Genomic DNA, 24,391 nt, shown 5'->3' with positions numbered 1-24,391 from the left:
CCACACGACACCACACAGACCACGATCACTCCACACTACACCACACAGACCACGCTCACTCCACACTACACTACACAGACCACGATCACTCCACACTACACCACACAGACCACGATCACTCCACACGACACCACACAGACAACGATCACTCCACACTACACCACACACACCACGATCACTCCACACTACACCACACAGACCACGATCACTCCACACTACACCACACAGACCACGTTTACTCCACAATACACCACACAGACCACGTTCACTCCACACTACACCACACAGACCACGATCACTCCACACGACACCACACAGACCACGATCACTCCACACGACACCACACAGACCACGATCACTACACACTACACCACACAGACCATGATCACTCCCCACTATACCACACAGACCACGATCACTCCACACGGCACCACACAGACCACGCTCACTCCACCCTACACCACACAGACCACGCTCACTCCACACTACACCACACAGACCACGCTCACTCCACACTACACCACACAGACCACTATCACTCCAAACTACACCACACAGACCACGATCATTCCACACTACACAACACAGACCACGCTCATTCCACACTACACCACACAGACCACAATCACTCCAAACTACACCACACAGAACACGATCGCTCCGCACGACACCACACAGACCACGATCGCTCCACACTACACCACACAGACCACGATCACTCCACACTACACCACACAGACCACGATCATTCCACACTACACAACACAGACCACGATCACTCCACACTACACCACACAGACCACGTTCACTCCACACTACACCACACAGACCACGATCACTCCACACTATACCACACAGACCACGATCACTCCACACGACACCACACAGACCACGCTCACTCCACACTACACCACACGGACCACGATCACTCCACACTACACAACACAGACCACGCTCACTCCACACTACACCACACAGACCACAATCATTCCACACTACACAACACAGACAACGATCACTCCACACTACACCACACAGACCACGATCACTCCACACGACACCACACCACACAGACCACGATCACTCCACAACACACCACACAGACCACAATCACTCCACCCTACACCACACAGACCACGATCATTCCACACTACACAACACAGACCACGATCACTCCACACTACACCACACAGACCACGATCACTCCACACGACACCACACAGACCACGATCACTCCACACTACACCACACAGACCACGATCACTCCACACTACACCACACAGACCACGATCACTCCACACTACACCACACAGACCACGATCACTCCACATGACACCACACGGACCACGCTCACTCCACACTACACCACACAGACCGCGATCACTCCACACTACACCACACAGACCACGATCACTCCACATGACACCACACAGACCACGATCACTCCACACTACACCACACAGACTACGATCACTCCACACGACACCACACAGACCACGATCACTCCACACCACACCACACAGACCACGATCACTACACACTACACCACACAGACCACAATCACTCCACACTACACCACACAAACCACGCTTACTCCATACTAAACCACACAGACCACGATCACTCCACACGACACCACACAGACCACGATCACTCCACATGACACCACACAGACCACGATCACTCCACACTACACCACACAGACTACGATCACTCCACACTACACCACACAGACCACGATCACTCCACACGACACCACACAGACCACGATCATTCCACACTACACCACACAGACCAAGCTCACTCCACACTACACCACACAGACCACGATCACTCCACACTACACCACACAGACCACGATCACTCCACACGACACCACACAGACCACGATCACTCCACACTACACCACACAGACCACGCTCACTCCACACTACACTACACAGACCACGATCACTCCACACTACACCACACAGACCACGATCACTCCACACGACACCACACAGACAACGATCACTCCACACTACACCACACACACCACGATCACTCCACACTACACCACACAGACCACGATCACTCCACACTACACCACACAGACCACGTTCACTCCACACTACACCACACAGACCACGTTCACTCCACACTACACCACACAGACCACGCTCACTCCACACTACACCACACAGACCACGATCATTCCACACTACACCACACAGACCACGATCACTCCACATTACACCACACAGACCACGTTCACTCCACACTACACCACACAGACCACGATCACTCCACACTACACCACACAGACCACGATCACTCCACACGACACCACACAGACCACGATCGCTCCACACTACACCACACAGACCACGATCACTCCACACTACACCACACAGACCACGTTCACTCCACACTACACCACACAGACCACGCTCACTCCACACTACACCACACAGACCACGATCACTCCACACTACACCACACAGACCACGATCACTCCACACTACACCACACAGACAACGATCACTCCACACTACACCACACACACCACGATCACTCTACACTACACCACACAGACCACGATCACTCCACACTACACCACACAGACCACAATCACTCCACACTACACCACACAGACCACGCTCATTCCACACTACACCACACAGACCACGCTCACTCCACCCTACACCACACAGACCACGATCACTCCACACGACACCACACAGACCACGCTCCACCACACAGACCACGATCATTCCACACTACACAACACAGACCACGATCACTCCAAACTACACCACACAGACCACGATCGCTCCGCACGACACCACACAGACCACGATCGCTCCACACTACACCACACAGACCACGATCACTCCACACTACACCACACAGACCACGATCATTCCACACTACACAACACAGACCACGATCACTCCACACTACACAACACAGACCACGTTCACTCCACACTACACCACACAGACCACGATCACTCCACACTATTCCACACTATACCACACAGACCACGATCACTCCACACGACACCACACAGACCACGCTCACTCCACACTACACCACACAGACCACGATCACTCCACACTACACCACACAGACCACGATCACTCCATACTATACCACACAGACCACGATCACTCCACACGACACCACACAGACCACGATCATTCCACACTACACAACACAGACAACGATCACTCCACACTACACCACACAGACCACGATCACTCCACACGACACCACACCACACAAACCACGATCACTCCACACCACACCACACAGACCACGATCACTCCACACTACACCACACAGACCACGATCATTCCACACTACACAACACAGACCACGATCACTCCACACTACACCACACAGACCACGATCACTCCACATGACACCACACAGACCACGATCACTCCACACGACACCACACAGACCACGATCACTCCACACTACACCACACAGACCACGATCACTCCACACGACACCACACAGACCACGATCACTCCACACGACACCACACAGACCACGATCACTACACACTACACCACACAGACCACAATCACTCCACACTACACCACACAAACCACGCTCACTCCATACTAAACCACACAGACCACGATCACTCCACACGACACCACACAGACCACGATCACTCCACACTACACCACACAGACCACGATCACTCCACACTACACCACACAGACCACGATCACTCCACACGACACCACACAGACCACGATAATTCCACACTACACCACACAGACCAAGCTCACTCCACACTACACCACACAGACCACGATCACTCCACACTACACCACACAGACCACGATCACTCCACACGACACCACACAGACCACGATCACTCCACACTACACCACACAGACCACGCTCACTCCACACTACACCACACAGACCACGATCACTCCACACTACACCACACAGACCACGTTCACTCCACACTACACCACACAGACCACGATCACTCCACACGACACCACACAGACCACAATCACTCCACACTACACCACACAGACCACGCTCAGTCCACACTACACCACACAGACCACAATCACTCCACATTACACCACACAGACCACGATCACTCCACACTACACCACACAGACCACGATCACTCCACACTACACCACACAGACCACAATCACTCCACACTACACCACACAGACCACACTCAGTCCACACTACACCACACAGACCACAATCACTCCACATTACACCACACAGACCACGATCACTCCACATTACACCACACAGACCACGATCACTCCACACTACACCACACAGACCACGATCACTCCACACGACACCACACAGACCACGCTCACTCCACACGACACCACACAGACCACGATCATTCCACACTACACCACACAGACCACGATCGCTCCACACTACACCACACAGACCACGCTCACTCCACACTACACCACACAGACAACGATCACTCCACACTACACCACACACACCACGATCACTCTACACTACACCACACAGACCACGATCACTCCACACTACACCACACAGACCACAATCACTCCACACTACACCACACAGACTACGCTCACTCCACACTACACCACACAGACCACGATCACTCCACACTACACCACACAGACCACGATCACTCCACACTACACCACACAGACCACGATCACTCCCCACGGCACCACACAGACCACGCTCACTCCACACTACACCACACAGACCACGCTCATTCCACACTACACAACACAGACCACGATCACTCCACACTACACCACACAGACCACGATCGCTCCACACGACACCACACAGACCACGATCATTCCACACTACACAACACAGACCACGATCACTCCACACTACACCACACAGACCACGTTCACTCCACACAACACCACACAGACCACGATCACTCCACACGACACCACACAGACCACAATCACTCCACACTACACCACACAGACCACGCTCAGTCCACACTACACCACACAGACCACAATCACTCCACACTACACCACACAGACCACGATCACTCCACACTACACTACACAGACCATGCTCACTCCACACTACACCACATAGACCACAATCACTCCACACTACACCACACAGACCACGCTCACTCCACACTACACCACACAGACCACGATCACTCCACACTACACCACACAGACCACGATCACTGCACACGACACCACACAGACCACGATCACTGCACACGACACCACACAGACCACGATCACTCCACACTACACCACACAGACCACGATCACTCCACACTACACCACACAGACCACGATCACTCCACTCTACACCACACAGACCACGATCGCTCCACACGACACCACACAGACCACGATCACTCCACACTACACCACACAGACCACGATCACTCCACACTACACCACACAGACCACGATCATTCCACACTACACAACACAGACCACGATCACTCCACACTACACCACACAGACCACTATCACTCCACAGGACACCACACAGACCACGATCATTCCACACTACACCACACAGATCACGATCACTCCACACTACACCACACAGACCACGATCACTCCACACTACACCACACAGACCACGATCACTCCACACGACACCACACAGACCATGATCACTCCACACTACACCACACAGACCATGCTCATTCCACACTACACCACACAGACCACGATCACTCCACACGACACCACACAGACCACGCTCACTCCACACTACACCACACAGACCACGCTCACTCCACACTATACCACACAGACCACGATCACTCCACACGACACCACACAGACCACGATCACTACACACTACACCACACAGACCACAATCACTCCACACTACACCACACAAACCACGCTCACTCCATACTAAACCACACAGACCACGATCACTCCACACGACACCACACAGACCACGATCACTACACACTACACCACACAGACCACAATCACTCCACACTACACCACACAAACCACGCTCACTCCATACTAAACCACACAGACCACGATCACTCCACACGACACCACACAGACCACGATCACTCCACACTACACCACACAGACCACGATCACTCCACACTACACCACACAGACCACGATCTCTCCACACGACACCACACAGACCACGATCATTCCACACTACACCACACAGACCAAGCTCACTCCACACTACACCACACAGACCACGATCACTCCACACTACACCACACAGACCACGATCACTCCACACGACACCACACAGACCACGATCACTCCACACTACACCACACAGACCACGCTCACTCCACACTACACCACACAGACCACGATCACTCCACACTACACCACACAGACCACGTTCACTCCACACTACACCACACAGACCACGATCACTCCACACGACACCACACAGACCACAAACACTCCACACTACACCACACAGACCACGCTCAGTCCACACTACACCACACAGACCACAATCACTCCACATTACACCACACAGACCACGATCACTCCACACTACACTACACAGACCACGATTACTCCACACTACACCACACAGACCACAATCACTCCACACTACACCACACAGACCACGCTCATTCCACACTACACAACACAGACCACGATCACTCCACACTACACCACACAGACCACGATCGCTCCACACGACACCACACAGACCACGATCATTCCACACTACACAACACAGACCACGATTACTCCACACTACACCACACAGACCACGTTCACTCCACAAACACCACACAGACCACGATCACTCCACACGACACCACACAGACCACAATCACTCCACACTACACCACACAGACCACGCTCAGTCCACACTACACCACACAGACCACAATCACTCCACACTACACCACACAGACCACGATCACTCCACACTACACTACACAGACCATGCTCACTCCACACTACACCACATAGACCACAATCACTCCACACTACACCACACAGACCACGCTCACTCCACACTACACCACACAGACCACGATCACTCCACACTACACCACACAGACCACGATCACTGCACACGACACCACACAGACCACGATCACTGCACACGACACCACACAGACCACGATCACTCCACACTACACCACACAGACCACGATCACTCCACACTACACCACACAGACCACGATCACTCCACTCTACACCACACAGACCACGATCGCTCCACACGACACCACACAGACCACGATCACTCCACACTACACCACACAGACCACGATCACTCCACACTACACCACACAGACCACGATCATTCCACACTACACAACACAGACCACGATCACTCCACACTACACCACACAGACCACTATCACTCCACAGGACACCACACAGACCACGATCATTCCACACTACACCACACAGATCACGATCACTCCACACTACACCACACAGACCACGATCACTCCACACTACACCACACAGACCACGATCACTCCACACGACACCACACAGACCATGATCACTCCACACTACACCACACAGACCATGCTCATTCCACACTACACCACACAGACCACGATCACTCCACACGACACCACACAGACCACGCTCACTCCACACTACACCACACAGACCACGCTCACTCCACACTATACCACACAGACCACGATCACTCCACACGACACCACACAGACCACGATCACTACACACTACACCACACAGACCACAATCACTCCACACTACACCACACAAACCACGCTCACTCCATACTAAACCACACAGACCACGATCACTCCACACGACACCACACAGACCACGATCACTCCACACTACACCACACAGACCACGATCACTCCACACTACACCACACAGACCACGATCTCTCCACACGACACCACACAGACCACGATCATTCCACACTACACCACACAGACCAAGCTCACTCCACACTACACCACACAGACCACGATCACTCCACACTACACCACACAGACCACGATCACTCCACACGACACCACACAGACCACGATCACTCCACACTACACCACACAGACCACGCTCACTCCACACTACACCACACAGACCACGATCACTCCACACTACACCACACAGACCACGTTCACTCCACACTACACCACACAGACCACGATCACTCCACACGACACCACACAGACCACAAACACTCCACACTACACCACACAGACCACGCTCAGTCCACACTACACCACACAGACCACAATCACTCCACATTACACCACACAGACCACGATCACTCCACACTACACTACACAGACCACGATTACTCCACACTACACCACACAGACCACAATCACTCCACACTACACCACACAGACCACACTCAGTCCACACTACACAACACAGACCACGATTACTCCACACTACACCACACAGACCACGTTCACTCCACACAACACCACACAGACCACGATCACTCCACACGACACCACACAGACCACAATCACTCCACACTACACCACACAGACCACGCTCAGTCCACACTACACCACACAGACCACAATCACTCCACACTACACCACACAGACCACGATCACTCCACACTACACTACACAGACCATGCTCACTCCACACTACACCACATAGACCACAATCACTCCACACTACACCACACAGACCACGCTCACTCCACACTACACCACACAGACCACGATCACTCCACACTACACCACACAGACCACGATCACTGCACACGACACCACACAGACCACGATCACTGCACACGACACCACACAGACCACGATCACTCCACACTACACCACACAGACCACGATCACTCCACACTACACCACACAGACCACGATCACTCCACTCTACACCACACAGACCACGATCGCTCCACACGACACCACACAGACCACGATCACTCCACACTACACCACACAGACCACGATCACTCCACACTACACCACACAGACCACGATCATTCCACACTACACAACACAGACCACGATCACTCCACACTACACCACACAGACCACTATCACTCCACAGGACACCACACAGACCACGATCATTCCACACTACACCACACAGATCAAGATCACTCCACACTACACCACACAGACCACGATCACTCCACACTACACCACACAGACCACGATCACTCCACACGACACCACACAGACCATGATCACTCCACACTACACCACACAGACCATGCTCATTCCACACTACACCACACAGACCACGATCACTCCACACGACACCACACAGACCACGCTCACTCCACACTACACCACACAGACCACGCTCACTCCACACTATACCACACAGACCACGATCACTCCACACGACACCACACAGACCACGATCACTACACACTACACCACACAGACCACAATCACTCCACACTACACCACACAAACCACGCTCACTCCATACTAAACCACACAGACCACGATCACTCCACACGACACCACACAGACCACGATCACTCCACACTACACCACACAGACCACGATCACTCCACACTACACCACACAGACCACGATCTCTCCACACGACACCACACAGACCACGATCATTCCACACTACACCACACAGACCAAGCTCACTCCACACTACACCACACAGACCACGATCACTCCACACTACACCACACAGACCACGATCACTCCACACTACACCACACAGACAACGATCACTCCACACTACACCACACACACCACGATCACTCTACACTACACCACACAGACCACGATCACTCCACACTACACCACACAGACCACAATCACTCCACACTACACCACACAGACCACGCTCATTCCACACTACACCACACAGACCACGCTCACTCCACCCTACACCACACAGACCACGATCACTCCACACGACACCACACAGACCACGCTCCACCACACAGACCACGATCATTCCACACTACACAACACAGACCACGATCACTCCAAACTACACTACACAGACCACGATCGCTCCGCACGACACCACACAGACCACGATCGCTCCACACTACACCACACAGACCACGATCACTCCACACTACACCACACAGACCACGATCATTCCACACTACACAACACAGACCACGATCACTCCACACTACACCACACAGACCACGTTCACTCCACACTACACCACACAGACCACGATCACTCCACACTATTCCACACTATACCACACAGACCACGATCACTCCACACGACACCACACAGACCACGCTCACTCCACACGACACCACACAGACCACGATCATTCCACACTACACCACACAGACCAAGCTCACTCCACACTACACCACACAGACCACGATCACTCCACACTACACCACACAGACCACGATCACTCCACACTACACCACACAGACAACGATCACTCCACACTACACCACACACACCACGATCACTCTACACTACACCACACAGACCACGATCACTCCACACTACACCACACAGACCACAATCACTCCACACTACACCACACAGACCACGCTCATTCCACACTACACCACACAGACCACGCTCACTCCACCCTACACCACACAGACCACGATCACTCCACACGACACCACACAGACCACGCTCCACCACACAGACCACGATCATTCCACACTACACAACACAGACCACGATCACTCCAAACTACACTACACAGACCACGATCGCTCCGCACGACACCACACAGACCACGATCGCTCCACACTACACCACACAGACCACGATCACTCCACACTACACCACACAGACCACGATCATTCCACACTACACAACACAGACCACGATCACTCCACACTACACCACACAGACCACGTTCACTCCACACTACACCACACAGACCACGATCACTCCACACTATTCCACACTATACCACACAGACCACGATCACTCCACACGACACCACACAGACCACGCTCACTCCACACTACACCACACAGACCACGATCACTCCACACTACACCACACAGACCACGATCACTCCACACTATACCACACAGACCACGATCACTCCACACGACACCACACAGACCACGATCATTCCACACTACACAACACAGACAACGATCACTCCACACTACACCACACAGACCACGATCACTCCACACGACACCACACCACACAAACCACGATCACTCCACACCACACCACACAGACCACGATCACTCCACACTACACCACACAGACCACGATCATTCCACACTACACAACACAGACCACGATCACTCCACACTACACCACACAGACCACGATCACTCCACATGACACCACACAGACCACGATCACTCCACACGACACCACACAGACCACGATCACTCCACACTACACCACACAGACCACGATCACTCCACACGACACCACACAGACCACGATCACTCCACACGACACCACACAGACCACGATCACTACACACTACACCACACAGACCACAATCACTCCACACTACACCACACAAACCACGCTCACTCCATACTAAACCACACAGACCACGATCACTCCACACGACACCACACAGACCACGATCACTCCACACTACACCACACAGACCACGATCACTCCACACTACACCACACAGACCACGATCACTCCACACGACACCACACAGACCACGATAATTCCACACGACACCACACAGACCACGATCACTTCACACTACACCACACAGACCACTATCACTCCACAGGACACCACACAGACCACGATCATTCCACACTACACCACACAGATCACGATCACTCCACACTACACCACACAGACCACGATCACTCCACACTACACCACACAGACCACGATCACTCCACACGACACCACACAGACCACGATCACTCCACACTACAACACACAGACCATGCTCATTCCACACTACACCACACAGACCACGATCACTCCACACGACACCACACAGACCACGCTCACTCCACACTACACCACACAGACCACGCTCACTCCACACTATACCACACAGACCACGATCACTCCACACGACACCACACAGACCACGCTCACTCCACACTACACCACACAGACCACGCTCACTCCACACTATACCACACAGACCACGATCACTCCACACGACACCACACAGACCACGCTCACTCCACACTACACCACACAGACCACGATCACTCCACACTACACCACACAGGCCACGCTCACTCCACACTACACCACACAGACCACGATCACTCCACACGACACCACACAGACCACGCTCACTCCACACTACACCACACAGACCACGCTCACTCCACACTACACCACACAGACCACGCTCACTCCACACTACACCACACAGACCACGCTCACTCCACACTACACCACACAGACCACGCTCACTCCACACTACACCACACAGACCACGCTCACTCCACACTACACCACACAGACCACGATCACTCCCCACGGCACCACACAGACCACGATCACTCCACACTATACCACACAGACCACGCTCACTCCACACTACACCACACAGACCACGATCACTCCACACTACACCACACACACCACGATCACTCTACACTACACCACACAGACCATGTTCACTCCACACTACACCACACAAACCACGATCACTCCACACTACACCACACAGACCACGCTCACTCCACACTACACCACACAGACCACGTTCACTCCACACTACACCAAGACCATGGCTCACGTGGGAGATTTTGTCGGCGAGTCCACTGGCGGGCGCCTGCGAGCGGTGGAGGAGGTGCTGGATGAGCAGCCGGCAGCTCTCGCTCTTCCCCGAGCCGCTCTCCCCACTACAACAAGCACAGAGGAGGTCCCCCACCCCTGGAGCCTTTAAACGGTCGGTGGAGGTGAGTGTGGAAACTACCCGGTCTGTCACCACGGTCGTGCCCTCTAATGGAACATCTGCGCCGATTAGAAACATTTAGGCTAGCCTTCCTACGTCCCATCCTGGGCTTAACCAGGCTGGATTGTGCGAGGAGCTCACAAATCCATGAAAAATCTGGACGCAGTCCCATCAGTGAGCTCCTCCAGCAGGCAAGGCTGCGTTGGCTGGGTCATGTAGCCTGCATGCGGGGGTTAAACGGGATTGAAACGGGCTGGACTGATGAGATACGGGAGAATGGGGAACTGAGTGGACTTGCCAATGACTGGTATCAGCAGTGTCAAGATCGCCCTTTATAGAGGAGGCTCATGAAGGACACTACTGGGCAGCTGGAGGCAGTCGCCCTCCAACAACAACAGAGGGCAGGGGAGTGACGCTCACGACAACAAGCAGTGCCGGGCAGATAAAAATACAGCAAGTTGGCACATTAGGGGGCACAGGTGGTGTATCTACCAGTCACCTGAGTCAGTCAACCCATGGCACCTGCTGGGTCTGTTCCATGACCTCCTGTCGGTGAGCCTTCAACACTTCACGTGGCCTCAAAGTGCACCTGGCTTGGCACAGGCGCCGTGGTGACATCACCATCACTTAGTGGCGAATAGCAGGTATTGGTGTGTGTGCGTGTGTGAGCATGTGTGTGCGTGTACACGTGTGTGTGCGTGTGTGTGCATGTGTACATGTATACATGTGCACGTGTGTACATGTGTGTGCTTGTACACGTGTGTTTACGTGTGTGTGCATGTGTGTACATGTGTACGTGTGTGTACATGTGTCTTTACACCTGTGTGTGCGTGCGTGGGCATGAGTGTGTATGCGAGTGCGTACATACTTGTTGTCTGCGTGCATGTGTGTGTGTATGTGTGTGCGTGTATACGTTTGGGCCGTCCATTAATGACGTCACGCGATTTTGGACGATTTTTGACCCCCCCCCCTCTCTCATCACACGGCGTCACAAAAAGTCAGACCCCCCCTCAAATGACGTCACAAAGCTCTGCCCCCCCCCCCCAAACATAAAACATGCTTCAAATCGCTTTAAACTATTGTCATTGTAGTGCATAATGTGGCGCTGCACTCTGATGTTGTAGGAGAAAACATTTATTAAAAAGTCTATTTAATTAAGTAGAACGTGTTGTCTATTTATTTAAAGTTGCGCATTTTGATGTGACGTCACATTTCTCAACCCCCCCCCCCCCTTGTCACACATCGTTACAAATGTCTGCCCCCCCCCCCCCCCTAGGTGCATGACATCATTTATGGACGGCCCCTTTATGTGCATACGTGCGTACGTGTGCGTGCATGTGTGTACATACTTGCTGTCTGCGTGCGTGTGTACGTGTGTGCGTGTATACGTGTTTATGTGCGTACGTGCGTACGTGTGCGTGCGTCAGCGAAGCGTGTATACATGTGCGTGAGCTAAGCGTGTGTGCGTGCGTGAAGCGTGTGTATGTGTGCGTGCGTGAAGCGTGTGTACGTGTGCGTGCGTGAGCGTGCGTGTGTGCATGCGTACGTGAGTGCGTGTGTACGTGCATGTGTACGTGCGTGCGTGCGTGCCCACCTGAGCATGAAGCCCTGCGAGCGTCGCTCCCGGCGCAGGGCGTGGTATGCTCGCTCGGCGACAGCGAACACGTGCGGGGGCAGCGTCGCCCACAGCTTGCCAGAGTGGCTCAGGTAGAGCTGGGAGACCTGGTGGGCGCACGGACCGGGGGAGGGGCGCGGGGAGGGGGAAGAGGTGGGGAGGAGGGCATGGGGGGTTGGGGGTGAGACCCACGGGGGTGTGCAGGTGAAAAAAAATAAACGAAACTATTATAATTGTATTTTAACGACCTTTTGCCAGGATCAAAATGATGAAAATAATAAAAAAGAGTTTGACCCTTTCTGGCAATTAATTCATCAAGCATCAAATCTGCATTAACCACACACACTTAGTACATATTTAGTATGTGTAGCTAATGCAGACTTGATGGCTCGCATAAGTTATCTTTTTATTGCCAGAAAGGGTAAAATATAATGTATTATTTGCAGGGGCGGTTTCTTCATTAGGGCGATTGGGCGACGCACCACCAAAGTGTGAAAGGGACTTTTTCAATCACATTCACAATCTCATTCAACCATAGAGTTACGCTAGCCGTCACTGTGCCTTTGGATATAGTCCAATCAGCGCATGTCACGTTCTGTGGAGTACCGCCTCTTTTTGGGCGATTTCACTCTGGCTGAGAATCGCCCAGAGTGTTCCCATAGACTTACATTCAAAGATGTTTTTTTTTTCGAACTGCAGGCACTGCAATGCATTCTCTATGGGTTCCGGGAGGGCTCGCACTAACGTGCTTACGTCATCATACGTATCCTTAACTTGTGCAGCGATTGGTGGGAACAAACATCACTGTCGGACGGAAGCCTTGTATGTCCAAAACTGTTACTTTTCAGGAAACGAAAGAAAACCTGTTTTTTCCCCAAAATAATTTCCAAGCTCTTTTAATGCTTATCATTGGTTAAATATTTGTAAAACACATTGACAGATGTAAAGGGTGACCTATAGCATTAATTTTTGAAAAAATATGGAGATATAAAATATGGATTCTGCCTGATACATTGTTGCTGTCGGGATGGAAACCTTGTATCTCCATATTTATATTATAATAAATCATTTATTTTATAACTAAAATAATTGTATTTATTTTGTCAGGTCTGCGACACAATCTTGGTCCACACCAAAGAAAGGTTCTCCTTTACCGACCACCTTGTAAGTGCCACGCTGCTACAAGGAGAGATGTTTCAACAGCATGGCCATACATTCCCTGTTGAGGCTCTGAACATCACTGTCAGGGCATACCCTATGTTAAATAAGGCGAAGCTGAAGACTGAACTGTTTCTCATTTATGAGAGTCCAGAATTCAAGGACTGCTGTGGTGCACTGGCGCTGTACCAGGTTTTGCTGAAGTACAACCTCCAGGATACTTTTTCAGAGACTGTTGCTCTGTTGAACATCCTCATAACCACTCCCATGACAACTGCTGAAGCTGAGAGGTGTTTCTCAACCTTAAAGAGAATCAAGACATTCCTGAGAAATGTAATGGGACAGGAACGTCTGAATGCACTGGCTATGCTTTCCATGGAGAGGGAACTAGTCAGGAACATGCCTGCTTTCAATGAGAGAGTAATTGGTCACTTTGCTACTTTGAAAGAGAGAAGAGCAAAATTTCAGTATAAGTAAGCAGTGTATTAAGCGAGTAATGTGCTGTAAGCAGTGTAATAATAGTGAGTATAGAAACAAACAAGGAGATGTATTGTAAGAGTCACTTTATTTTTCATTAATATTAAAGTAGTGAAGTTGCCTTTACATGCTTAAGCTGTTAATTTATCCATTGCATGGGTGGACCTTATCCTTATCAATCATCCAAACATTTGCCCCCCCTGAGAGATTTTGCAGGAGCCGGCACTGATTATTTGTCATAATTAAGAAGCGACCTGGCTATTACAAATTATAGCTCAACGAAGTGGCTTATCATCATCACGTGGAAACATATAGCAGCCAAATACTCGAAATGTGTGCCATTGATTCGAAACATGGAGGGAAAAACCAGAGGACCTGGAGACAAATCCGCGCGACCAAGGGGAGAGAGACACGCAAACTCAAAATATACAGCAGGAGTCAGGGTCGGGATCGAACCCACGACCTCCTGTACATCAGGCGAGAGAGTTAACATCTCATAACCACAGTGAAGGGGATTGGGGGGCAAGATGAGATACGGACTGGGAGTTGTGCGCTGTGGATGACGTTGATGGTGGTAGTGATGGTGGTGATTGGTGGTGATGGTGGTGATTGGTGGCGATGGTGGTGCTGGTAATGGTGGTGCTGGTGATAGTGCTGGTGAAAGTGGTGGTGATAGTGATGATGGCAAAGGTGGTGGTGATGGAGGTGGTGGTGATGGTGAAGGTGGTGGTGATGGTGAAGGTGGTGGTGATGGTGGTAGTGATGGTGATGGTGATAGTGGTGGTGAAGGTGGTGGTGGTGGTGATGGAGGTGGTGGTGATGGAGGTGGTGATGATGGCAAAGGTGGTGGTGATGGTGAAGGTGGTGGTGATGGTGGTAGTGGTCGTAATGGTGATAGTGATGGTGGTGAAGGTGGTGGTGGTGGTGATGGAGGTCGTGGTGATGGTGAATGTGGTGGTGGCAGTAATGGAGGTGGTGGTGATGGTGATGGTGGCGGTAATGGAGGTGTCGTGATGGTGAAGGTGGAGGCACGCACCATCTTGGAGTAGATGGACATCTCCCGGAAGGGGTTGAGCACCAGCAGGATGTCTCCGATGTATGTCTGGGAATGGCGCAAAGCAACATTGTCAAGCAGGCACGGGGTCATCACGGGGGAGGTCACGGGGGAGGTCACGGGGGAGGTCGTGGGGCCATCACAGGGGAGGTCGCGGGGTCGTCATGGGGGAGGTCATGGGGCCGTCACGGGGGAGGTCACGGGGTCATCACGGGGGAGGTCACGGGGTCATCACGGGAGAGGTCGCGGGGTCGTCACGGGGGAGGTCACGGGGTCGTCACGGGGGAAGTCATGGGGCCGTCATGGGGGAGGTCATGGGGCCGTCATGGGGGAGGTCACGGGGTCATCACAGGGGAGGTCACGGGGTCATCACGGGGGAGGTCACGGGGTCATCAAGGGGGAGGTCGCGGGGCCGGCATGGGAGAGGTCGCGGGGCCATCATGAGAGAGGTTATGGGGTTGTCACATGGGAGGTCATAGGGCCGTCACAGGGGAGGTTTTGGGGTTGTCACGGGGGAGGTCGCGGGGTCGTCACGGGGGAGGTCGGCATACTAACTAACAGCACTTACCCAAACAGTCTTTTAAGGATATACAGGAGATATTTGTCATTGTACATGTGTGTGTGTACGGGAGTGGTAGAGCAGTGGTTTGCGCACTCAGCTACCATCGCAGCAACCCAGGCGAGGTTTCTGCTCATTGCGAGCATCGGTGGCAAATATCTGATCCGTTCCTGGGCCTCCCCTAGGTCGACTCAGCATTAATTGAGTACCGGAGGGAGTGGGTGACCAGCACCACGCCTGACTCAGCCTCTCACTGACACACATGTAGTGACATAGAATTGGTCACGTAGCAGCATAGCACTGGCTGCTGGAAGGGAAGGGGACCTGTTGCTTACAGCAGCCCTGACTGACAGCAGGCCACGTGATAGAGCAGAGAGGGATCTAGGGGAAACGTCACGGAAGGGGCACGTCGAGAACCCGCGAGTAGGTTCCAGAAGGGGGCGTGGCCGGGGGCGGAGCCAGGCCACGTGACAGTATAAGAGGGGCCCAGGGAGGGGACCTCGGTGCTGTCGTTTGGAGTGGGATCCACGTCGTGCTGCTGGAGTCTTCACTGTCGTCCCCGTCTTCACCATCTTGGCGTTGCCAGTCAGGCAGTCTACCAGCTGTCCTGACTGGGAACCGTAGTTGCTAAGTGTTGCTGTCAGGGCATGTTAATAAACAGAGTGCCTCCTACTCTTAGTGTCTCTGAGTCAGTCACTACACGCACACTAACACTCACCCGCTCACTTACACATTCACTCAATCTCCCACTCATACAATCACCCAGACACTCACACACTCTCTCCCCCGCTCTCCCTCTGGCTGCTGACTCACGTAGAGCTGCTGCCGCTGGAATCTCTTCTCCAGCTCGTATAGGAGGCTCCTCTCCGTGAGCTCCTCCAGCGTCGCCACGTCGTCGCTGGGGGACGGGGGCGTCAGACGCACCTACACACACACGCACATCACACACGCATCTGTCACACACGCGTCACACATGCGTAACATACACACGTCGGTCACACAATCGCGTCGGTCACATACGCGTCACACACGTGTCACACACATACCACACACGCATCATGCACGCGTTGGTCACACACACGTGACACACACACGACACACACATGTCACACACACGTCAATCATACACCGGTCACACACGCGTCAGTCACAAACGCGTTACACACGTGTCACACACCTGTCACACACACGTCGGTCACACAGGCATCGGCCACATGCGCCGGTCACACACGTGGCCCACACGTGTAAGTCACACGTGTTGCAAACATGTCACACGCATGTCACAAACGTGCATCACGCGAGAAATCGATTTCCCCCCCCCCACCACCCCCCTGCCCCCCACTGGCTGCCCCCTAACTGAACTCGAGGGGGCAGCTGCACGAAGCCCCCCCACCCCACCCCCACCCTCCAGATTTGTGTCCCCGCAGCACGCGGGGCCTGCCAGGTTCCCCTCCTCCCATCCTCCACGCCCGTCACCGCTAAAGAGCGCCCCCTCATTCCTGGCCCTGCTGCTGCTGCGGGATCAGCTGATTGGCTATCACAGCTTCATCTACAGCTGGGATGCTGAGTCACGCCCCCCCCCCCACACACAGAGAGCTGTGTGTCTATGTTGTGTGTCTCTCTCTGCTTGTGTGTCTGTCTGTGTGTCTCCGTGTCTGTGGTTTGTCTCTCTCTCAAATGTAGTTCTACCTGATAACGACTGCTTGTGTTGCAATCGAAACGGCGTATTCTATTATTGAATGTATTTTCTTTCTACGTCACTTTACTGAAAGAACCAAAGAGTCAAAATAAACAATTTATATTTTACAAGTTCAGGTCCACTGAGCTATAGAGCTCAACGAAGTGGCTCATCATCATCACTTGAACATTGAAAGCAGCCAAATATTCTAAACGCGTGACGTTGATGTGGAGGGAAAACCGGGAGAACCCGGAGACGAATCCACGAGACCACAGGGAGAGAGACACACGCAAACTCCAAATATACAGCAGGCGTCAGGGTCGGGATCGAGCCCACGACCTCCTGTATACCAGGCGAAGGAGTTAACATCTCGCTTGGGGAGCTCGCCTGTCTCAGGGTGAAGTTTCCGTTGCAGGTGGCTGCCTCTCCGCCCTCTCCGGCCTCCTCCGGCGCCGTCGTCGCCGCCGTCACCACCGTCGCCGGCTCGGAGCGCCCTGGGCCCTCACCGAACATGGCCCGGCGCTCCCTCCAGGCGTCACGCCGGCTCGGGGAGGGCCCCCACGGGTCCCTGCGAGGCACGGGGAGCACCGGAGCGGTGAGCACCGGCACGACAAGCTCTCACTCAAATATTACAGGCGACCACATGTGATGATTCAGGCAATAAATCTTCTTCAGGGTGAAGAGAAATAAGAGCGCAGGACATGGCCGGGGCCTGTACCACAGCATGCGAACCACTATGCCACTGCTCCCCACAGACACACACATATATACACACACACACAGACACACACAGATACACACACACATAGACCCACAAAGACAAAGATCCCCCGTGTAGCCTTAACAGACTGTCGTGGCAAGTGCTGTTAGCGAATAGCACCTATAATGGCCGGAACGGTACACGAGGGGGTCGGTGGCCAGCACCACGCCTCGCCACCTTTGTCTCCCCAGTGGCGATGTTTACACACCATACCAGGTACTCATTTGAGGCTGAATCGACCTAGGGCAGGCCCACGACCAGGATTAAATACTCGTTAATGGATATCGGATATCGAACCCGGATCACCGGGTTCGTAGTGCAGCGCAATAACCGCTACACTACCGTACCCCACAAAGACAAAGAAACGCACTGACACACGAAGACACACACCGACACGCACACAAAGGAACAGGGAAGAGGAGGAGTGGGGGAGGAGGAAGGGAGGGAGAGGAGGGGGGAGAAGTCGCTTGACCCTGGGCAACTCGATGGCTGCGTGGGACCGTGAGGGTAATGCTCTCACTCACTCACTCTCGCTCATCATTTAAAATCATGGCCGCGGGGACCCTTGGCTACACAGATGTGCGTGCATGTGTGCGTGTGTATGTGTGCGTGTGCGTGTGTATGTGTGCGTCAATGTGTGTAGTATTGGTATGTGGGGAGCGGTAGTGTAGTGGTTAGCGCGTTGCGCTATGAATTTGGCGACCCGAGTTCTATTCCCGCTCACGGCCAACACCATTGACGATTATTTGGCCTCTCTTAGGTCGACTCAGCCTCAAATGAGTACCTGGTGCAGTGTTTAAACATCGCTACTGGGGAGACAAAGGCGGTCGGGCGTGGTATTGGCAACCCACCCCCTCGTGTACCATGTCGGCCTTCATGGGTGCTCGCTAACAGCACTTCCCCCAAAAGTCTGTTAAGGCTATACAGGGGATCTTTGTCTTTGTTCGTGTGTCTGCTTGGCTGGATGAAGGGTGCTACACGGCATGGTACAGGGTAGAGAAGAGATGGAACTGATGCGGTACAGGACGATGTGGAGCTGAGTGGACTTGTCCATGACTCCTACGGGCAGTGTGAAGATCGGCCTCTGTGTAGGGGATTCAATAACAGTGGAGGGCAGAGGAGCGACGCTCCCAACAATGAGCAGAGCACCAAGAGATAAATCTCAGCAAGTTGGCACAGTGGGGGGAAATATTTGGTGCATCTTCCAGTGGTCTCAATCAACCCCTGGCACCTGTATATGTCCCATGACCTCCTGCCAGCGAGCCTTCGACACTTCACGTGGCCTCAAGGTGCACCTAGCCTGACACAAGTGACGTGGTGATGTCACCATCACTTAGTGGCATATGGCGACTGTTGTTGCAGAGCGACCAGCGGTGACTGATGCGTGAGCGAGTGGGCGGTTGGGTGCACGGTTAAGTCAGTGGGTGGTTGTGGTTGGGTGGTTGGGGCAGGTAGTTGGCTGAATTGGTGGGTGGTTGAGTGGATGGTTGCGTGAGTGGGTGGTTCGGTGAGCGAGTGGGTGGGTGGATGGTTGAGTGATTAGGTGGCTGCGCCAGGTGACTGGGTGGGCGGTTGCACAGGAGGTTGGCCGGATGTGTTGTTGTAACCAGCAGTGGTGGTAGAACACGGTACAGACGAGACTAAATAGCAGTTGTGGTTGCGCATGACCGTGGTTGCGGTTGTCGGGTCTGTGGCCGTGATGGCTCTTACCGGCGCTTCGCTGGCACGAAGTCGTCGTGTAGGATCTCTTCGTACGCCCCCTCCTGCTCCCCCCCCTCCTGCTCCTCCTCCCCCACCCCTGTGCCACCCACCGCGGCCCCCCGTGGCCGCCCCCCCCTCTCCTGCCACTCCTCCTGGCCTTGCACCAGCATCTCACGGACGAAGTCCGACGACGCCACCTCTTGAAAGCGACACGGCGAACAAACAAACGAACGAACAAACAACAACAGCCGTCAACCGTCGTCAACCGCTATTGACAGATCGCTTGCCCCGCAATGAGGGAGGGCGGCTCCATTGACTCATTGACCCCTGGATTCACTAACCCCTGACTCACTGACCCCCGGACCCACTGACCCCTGACTCACTGCCCCTGGACCCACTGACCCCTGACTCAAGGACTCCTGGACCCACTGAACCCTGGCTCACTGACCGGCTGGCTGATTTTGGTTGCAGTTGAGAGCTGTGGGGTCGGCTCCGTGCCTCAGCAGTAACCGCACCACCCTGGCCTACACAGATACACACACGCAGATGCACACAAAGATACACACACACATACAGATACACACACAGATACACACACAAATACACAGATACAAACACACACAGATACAGAAAATACAAAGAACCCCCATATAGCCTGTAACAGACTGTAGGGGCAAGTGCTGTTAGCGAGCACCTATGAAGGCTGGCAGGGCACACGAGGGGTTAGGTGGCCAACACCACGCCCGGCCGTCTTTGTCTCCCTTTTTGCGATGTTTACACATCGCACCAGGTACTCATTTGAGGCTGAGTCAACCTAGCGGAGGTACAGGACCGGTTCAAATAATCGTCACTGGTGTTGGCCGTGAGCGGAAATCGAACCCGGGATGCCAGGTTCATAGCACAGCGTGTTAACCGCTACTCACACACTAATACACAAACACACAGATACACAACAACAACCGACATTCACCACTAAGTGGCGGTGACATCACCACGGCGCTTGTGCCAGGCTATGTGCACGTTGAGGCTAAGTGAAGTGTCGAACGCCCCCTAGCAGTAGGTCACGGGGCAGACCCAGGTGCCACGGGTTGACTGACTGAGATGACTGGCTGATGCAACACCTGTACCCCCTACTGTGCCAACTTGCTGTGCTTTATCCACCCGGCGCTCCGCTCGTTGTTGTGAGCGTCGCTCCTCCGCTCTCCATTGTTGTTGGAGGGCGACTGCCTCCAACTGCCCAGTAGCTTCCTTCACGAGCTTCCTCCACAGAGGCCAATCTTGACACCGCTGGTACCAGTCATCGGCAAGTCCACTCATCTCCACATCTTCCTGTACCACATCACTCCAATTCTTTTCTAGCCTGTGCCATGCCTGTTTAGCCCCCTCTATTTCGGCCAAAAAAATGTGTTTAGGCATGCGGTGGCTGGGCATGCGGGCTACATGACCCAGCAAACATAGCCTTGCCTGCCGGAATAGCTCACCGATGGGACTTTTTCCAGATCTCTCATGGATTTGTGAGCTCCTCACACAATATAGCCTGGTTAAACCCAGAATAGATCGTAGGCAGACCAGCCTAAATGTTTCTATCCGGCAAAGATGTTCCATTAGGGGGGTCCACGTTTCGCAAGCGTAGAGAAGGGAGGGCATGACTGTGGCCGAGAAGATCTGAAGCTTCGTGTGGAGCCACAGACCAGGTAGCTTAGGCAACCGATAAAAATATAATGCCGCTCGACTGATTCAGAGACCTCTGCTGTCAAACCGGAGCCACTCATGAGCAGACTGCCCAGGTATGGGAAGCTCTCCACTCTCTTCACAACTGCCCTATCACTAGTTGTGGGGGTGGAGTTTCTGATGGTATAAAATAGCCAGGCAGGTGCTTAGTTTTGGTGGGGCAGATGGTAAGGCCCCACCTCTTAGTGGCATGCTCCAGATTCAGCAGCAGCGCCTCCAACTCCTCCTCTGAATGAGCAGCAATTACCATTTCATCGGCATACGTAACATGGTTGAGCAATAGGGAGCCACCCTTGACCACACCCGGGCATTGATCAACCCCCCACTGTATCTGTACCAGATGGAAATTCCTCCGTTACAGCCATTGAAGGCTTCACGAACTACATGGTCGAAATAGATGTTAAATAATGTGGGAGCCAGAGGACATACCTGTCGCACCCCAAGGTGAACAGGGAATGGCTCTGACTCAAGGCCACGTAGTTTTATCCAGGCCTGCTCACCATCATAAAAGTCCTTAATGATCGTGAGCAGAGAGTCAGGGACTCCAAAAGCACGAAGAACAATCCAGAGTCCAGGTCTATTGATGGTATCATAGGCTTTGACCAGGTCAATAAAGTAGAGATGTAGGTCTTGTTGGAATTCCCTACACCTCTGCTGTAACAGATGGACAGAACATATGGCATCTGTGCAGGACCACCCTTTCCTGAAACCACATTGGGGCTCCGCAAACCTCTCCTCAGCGTGCCTGGCAAGGCGATGTTGAATAATCCTTGCCAGGACCTTTCCCGGCACACTGAGGAGTGAGATGCCCCTGTAGTTGTTACAGTCTTTGTGGTCCCCCTTCTTAAAGAGGGGGACCAC

General features: G+C 53.2%; 1 protein-coding gene across 1 annotated transcript in view; it reads right to left on the bottom strand.

The window, feature by feature from the left end:
- LOC133357582 (unconventional myosin-XVI-like) overlaps window positions 1–24,391 on the bottom strand; it is a 118,797-nt gene that overhangs the window by 63,015 nt on the left and 31,391 nt on the right. The window contains exons 8-14 of the mRNA XM_061575576.1: window positions 22,248–22,323; window positions 21,809–21,998; window positions 19,726–19,906; window positions 18,474–18,584; window positions 17,084–17,149; window positions 14,392–14,519; window positions 12,639–12,744 (exon numbers count right to left, since the gene is read on the bottom strand). Of these exons, the coding sequence (XP_061431560.1) occupies window positions 12,639–12,744; window positions 14,392–14,519; window positions 17,084–17,149; window positions 18,474–18,584; window positions 19,726–19,906; window positions 21,809–21,998; window positions 22,248–22,323 (858 nt within the window). The remainder of the gene's footprint in view (window positions 1–12,638; window positions 12,745–14,391; window positions 14,520–17,083; window positions 17,150–18,473; window positions 18,585–19,725; window positions 19,907–21,808; window positions 21,999–22,247; window positions 22,324–24,391) is intronic.

Source organism: Lethenteron reissneri, chromosome 58 (genome assembly GCF_015708825.2).
Source record: "Lethenteron reissneri isolate LAM-NWPU_2019-01 chromosome 58, ASM1570882v1, whole genome shotgun sequence".
Taxonomy (NCBI): Eukaryota; Metazoa; Chordata; class Hyperoartia; order Petromyzontiformes; family Petromyzontidae; genus Lethenteron; species Lethenteron reissneri.
This window is presented reverse-complemented; position numbering and strand designations above follow the sequence as displayed.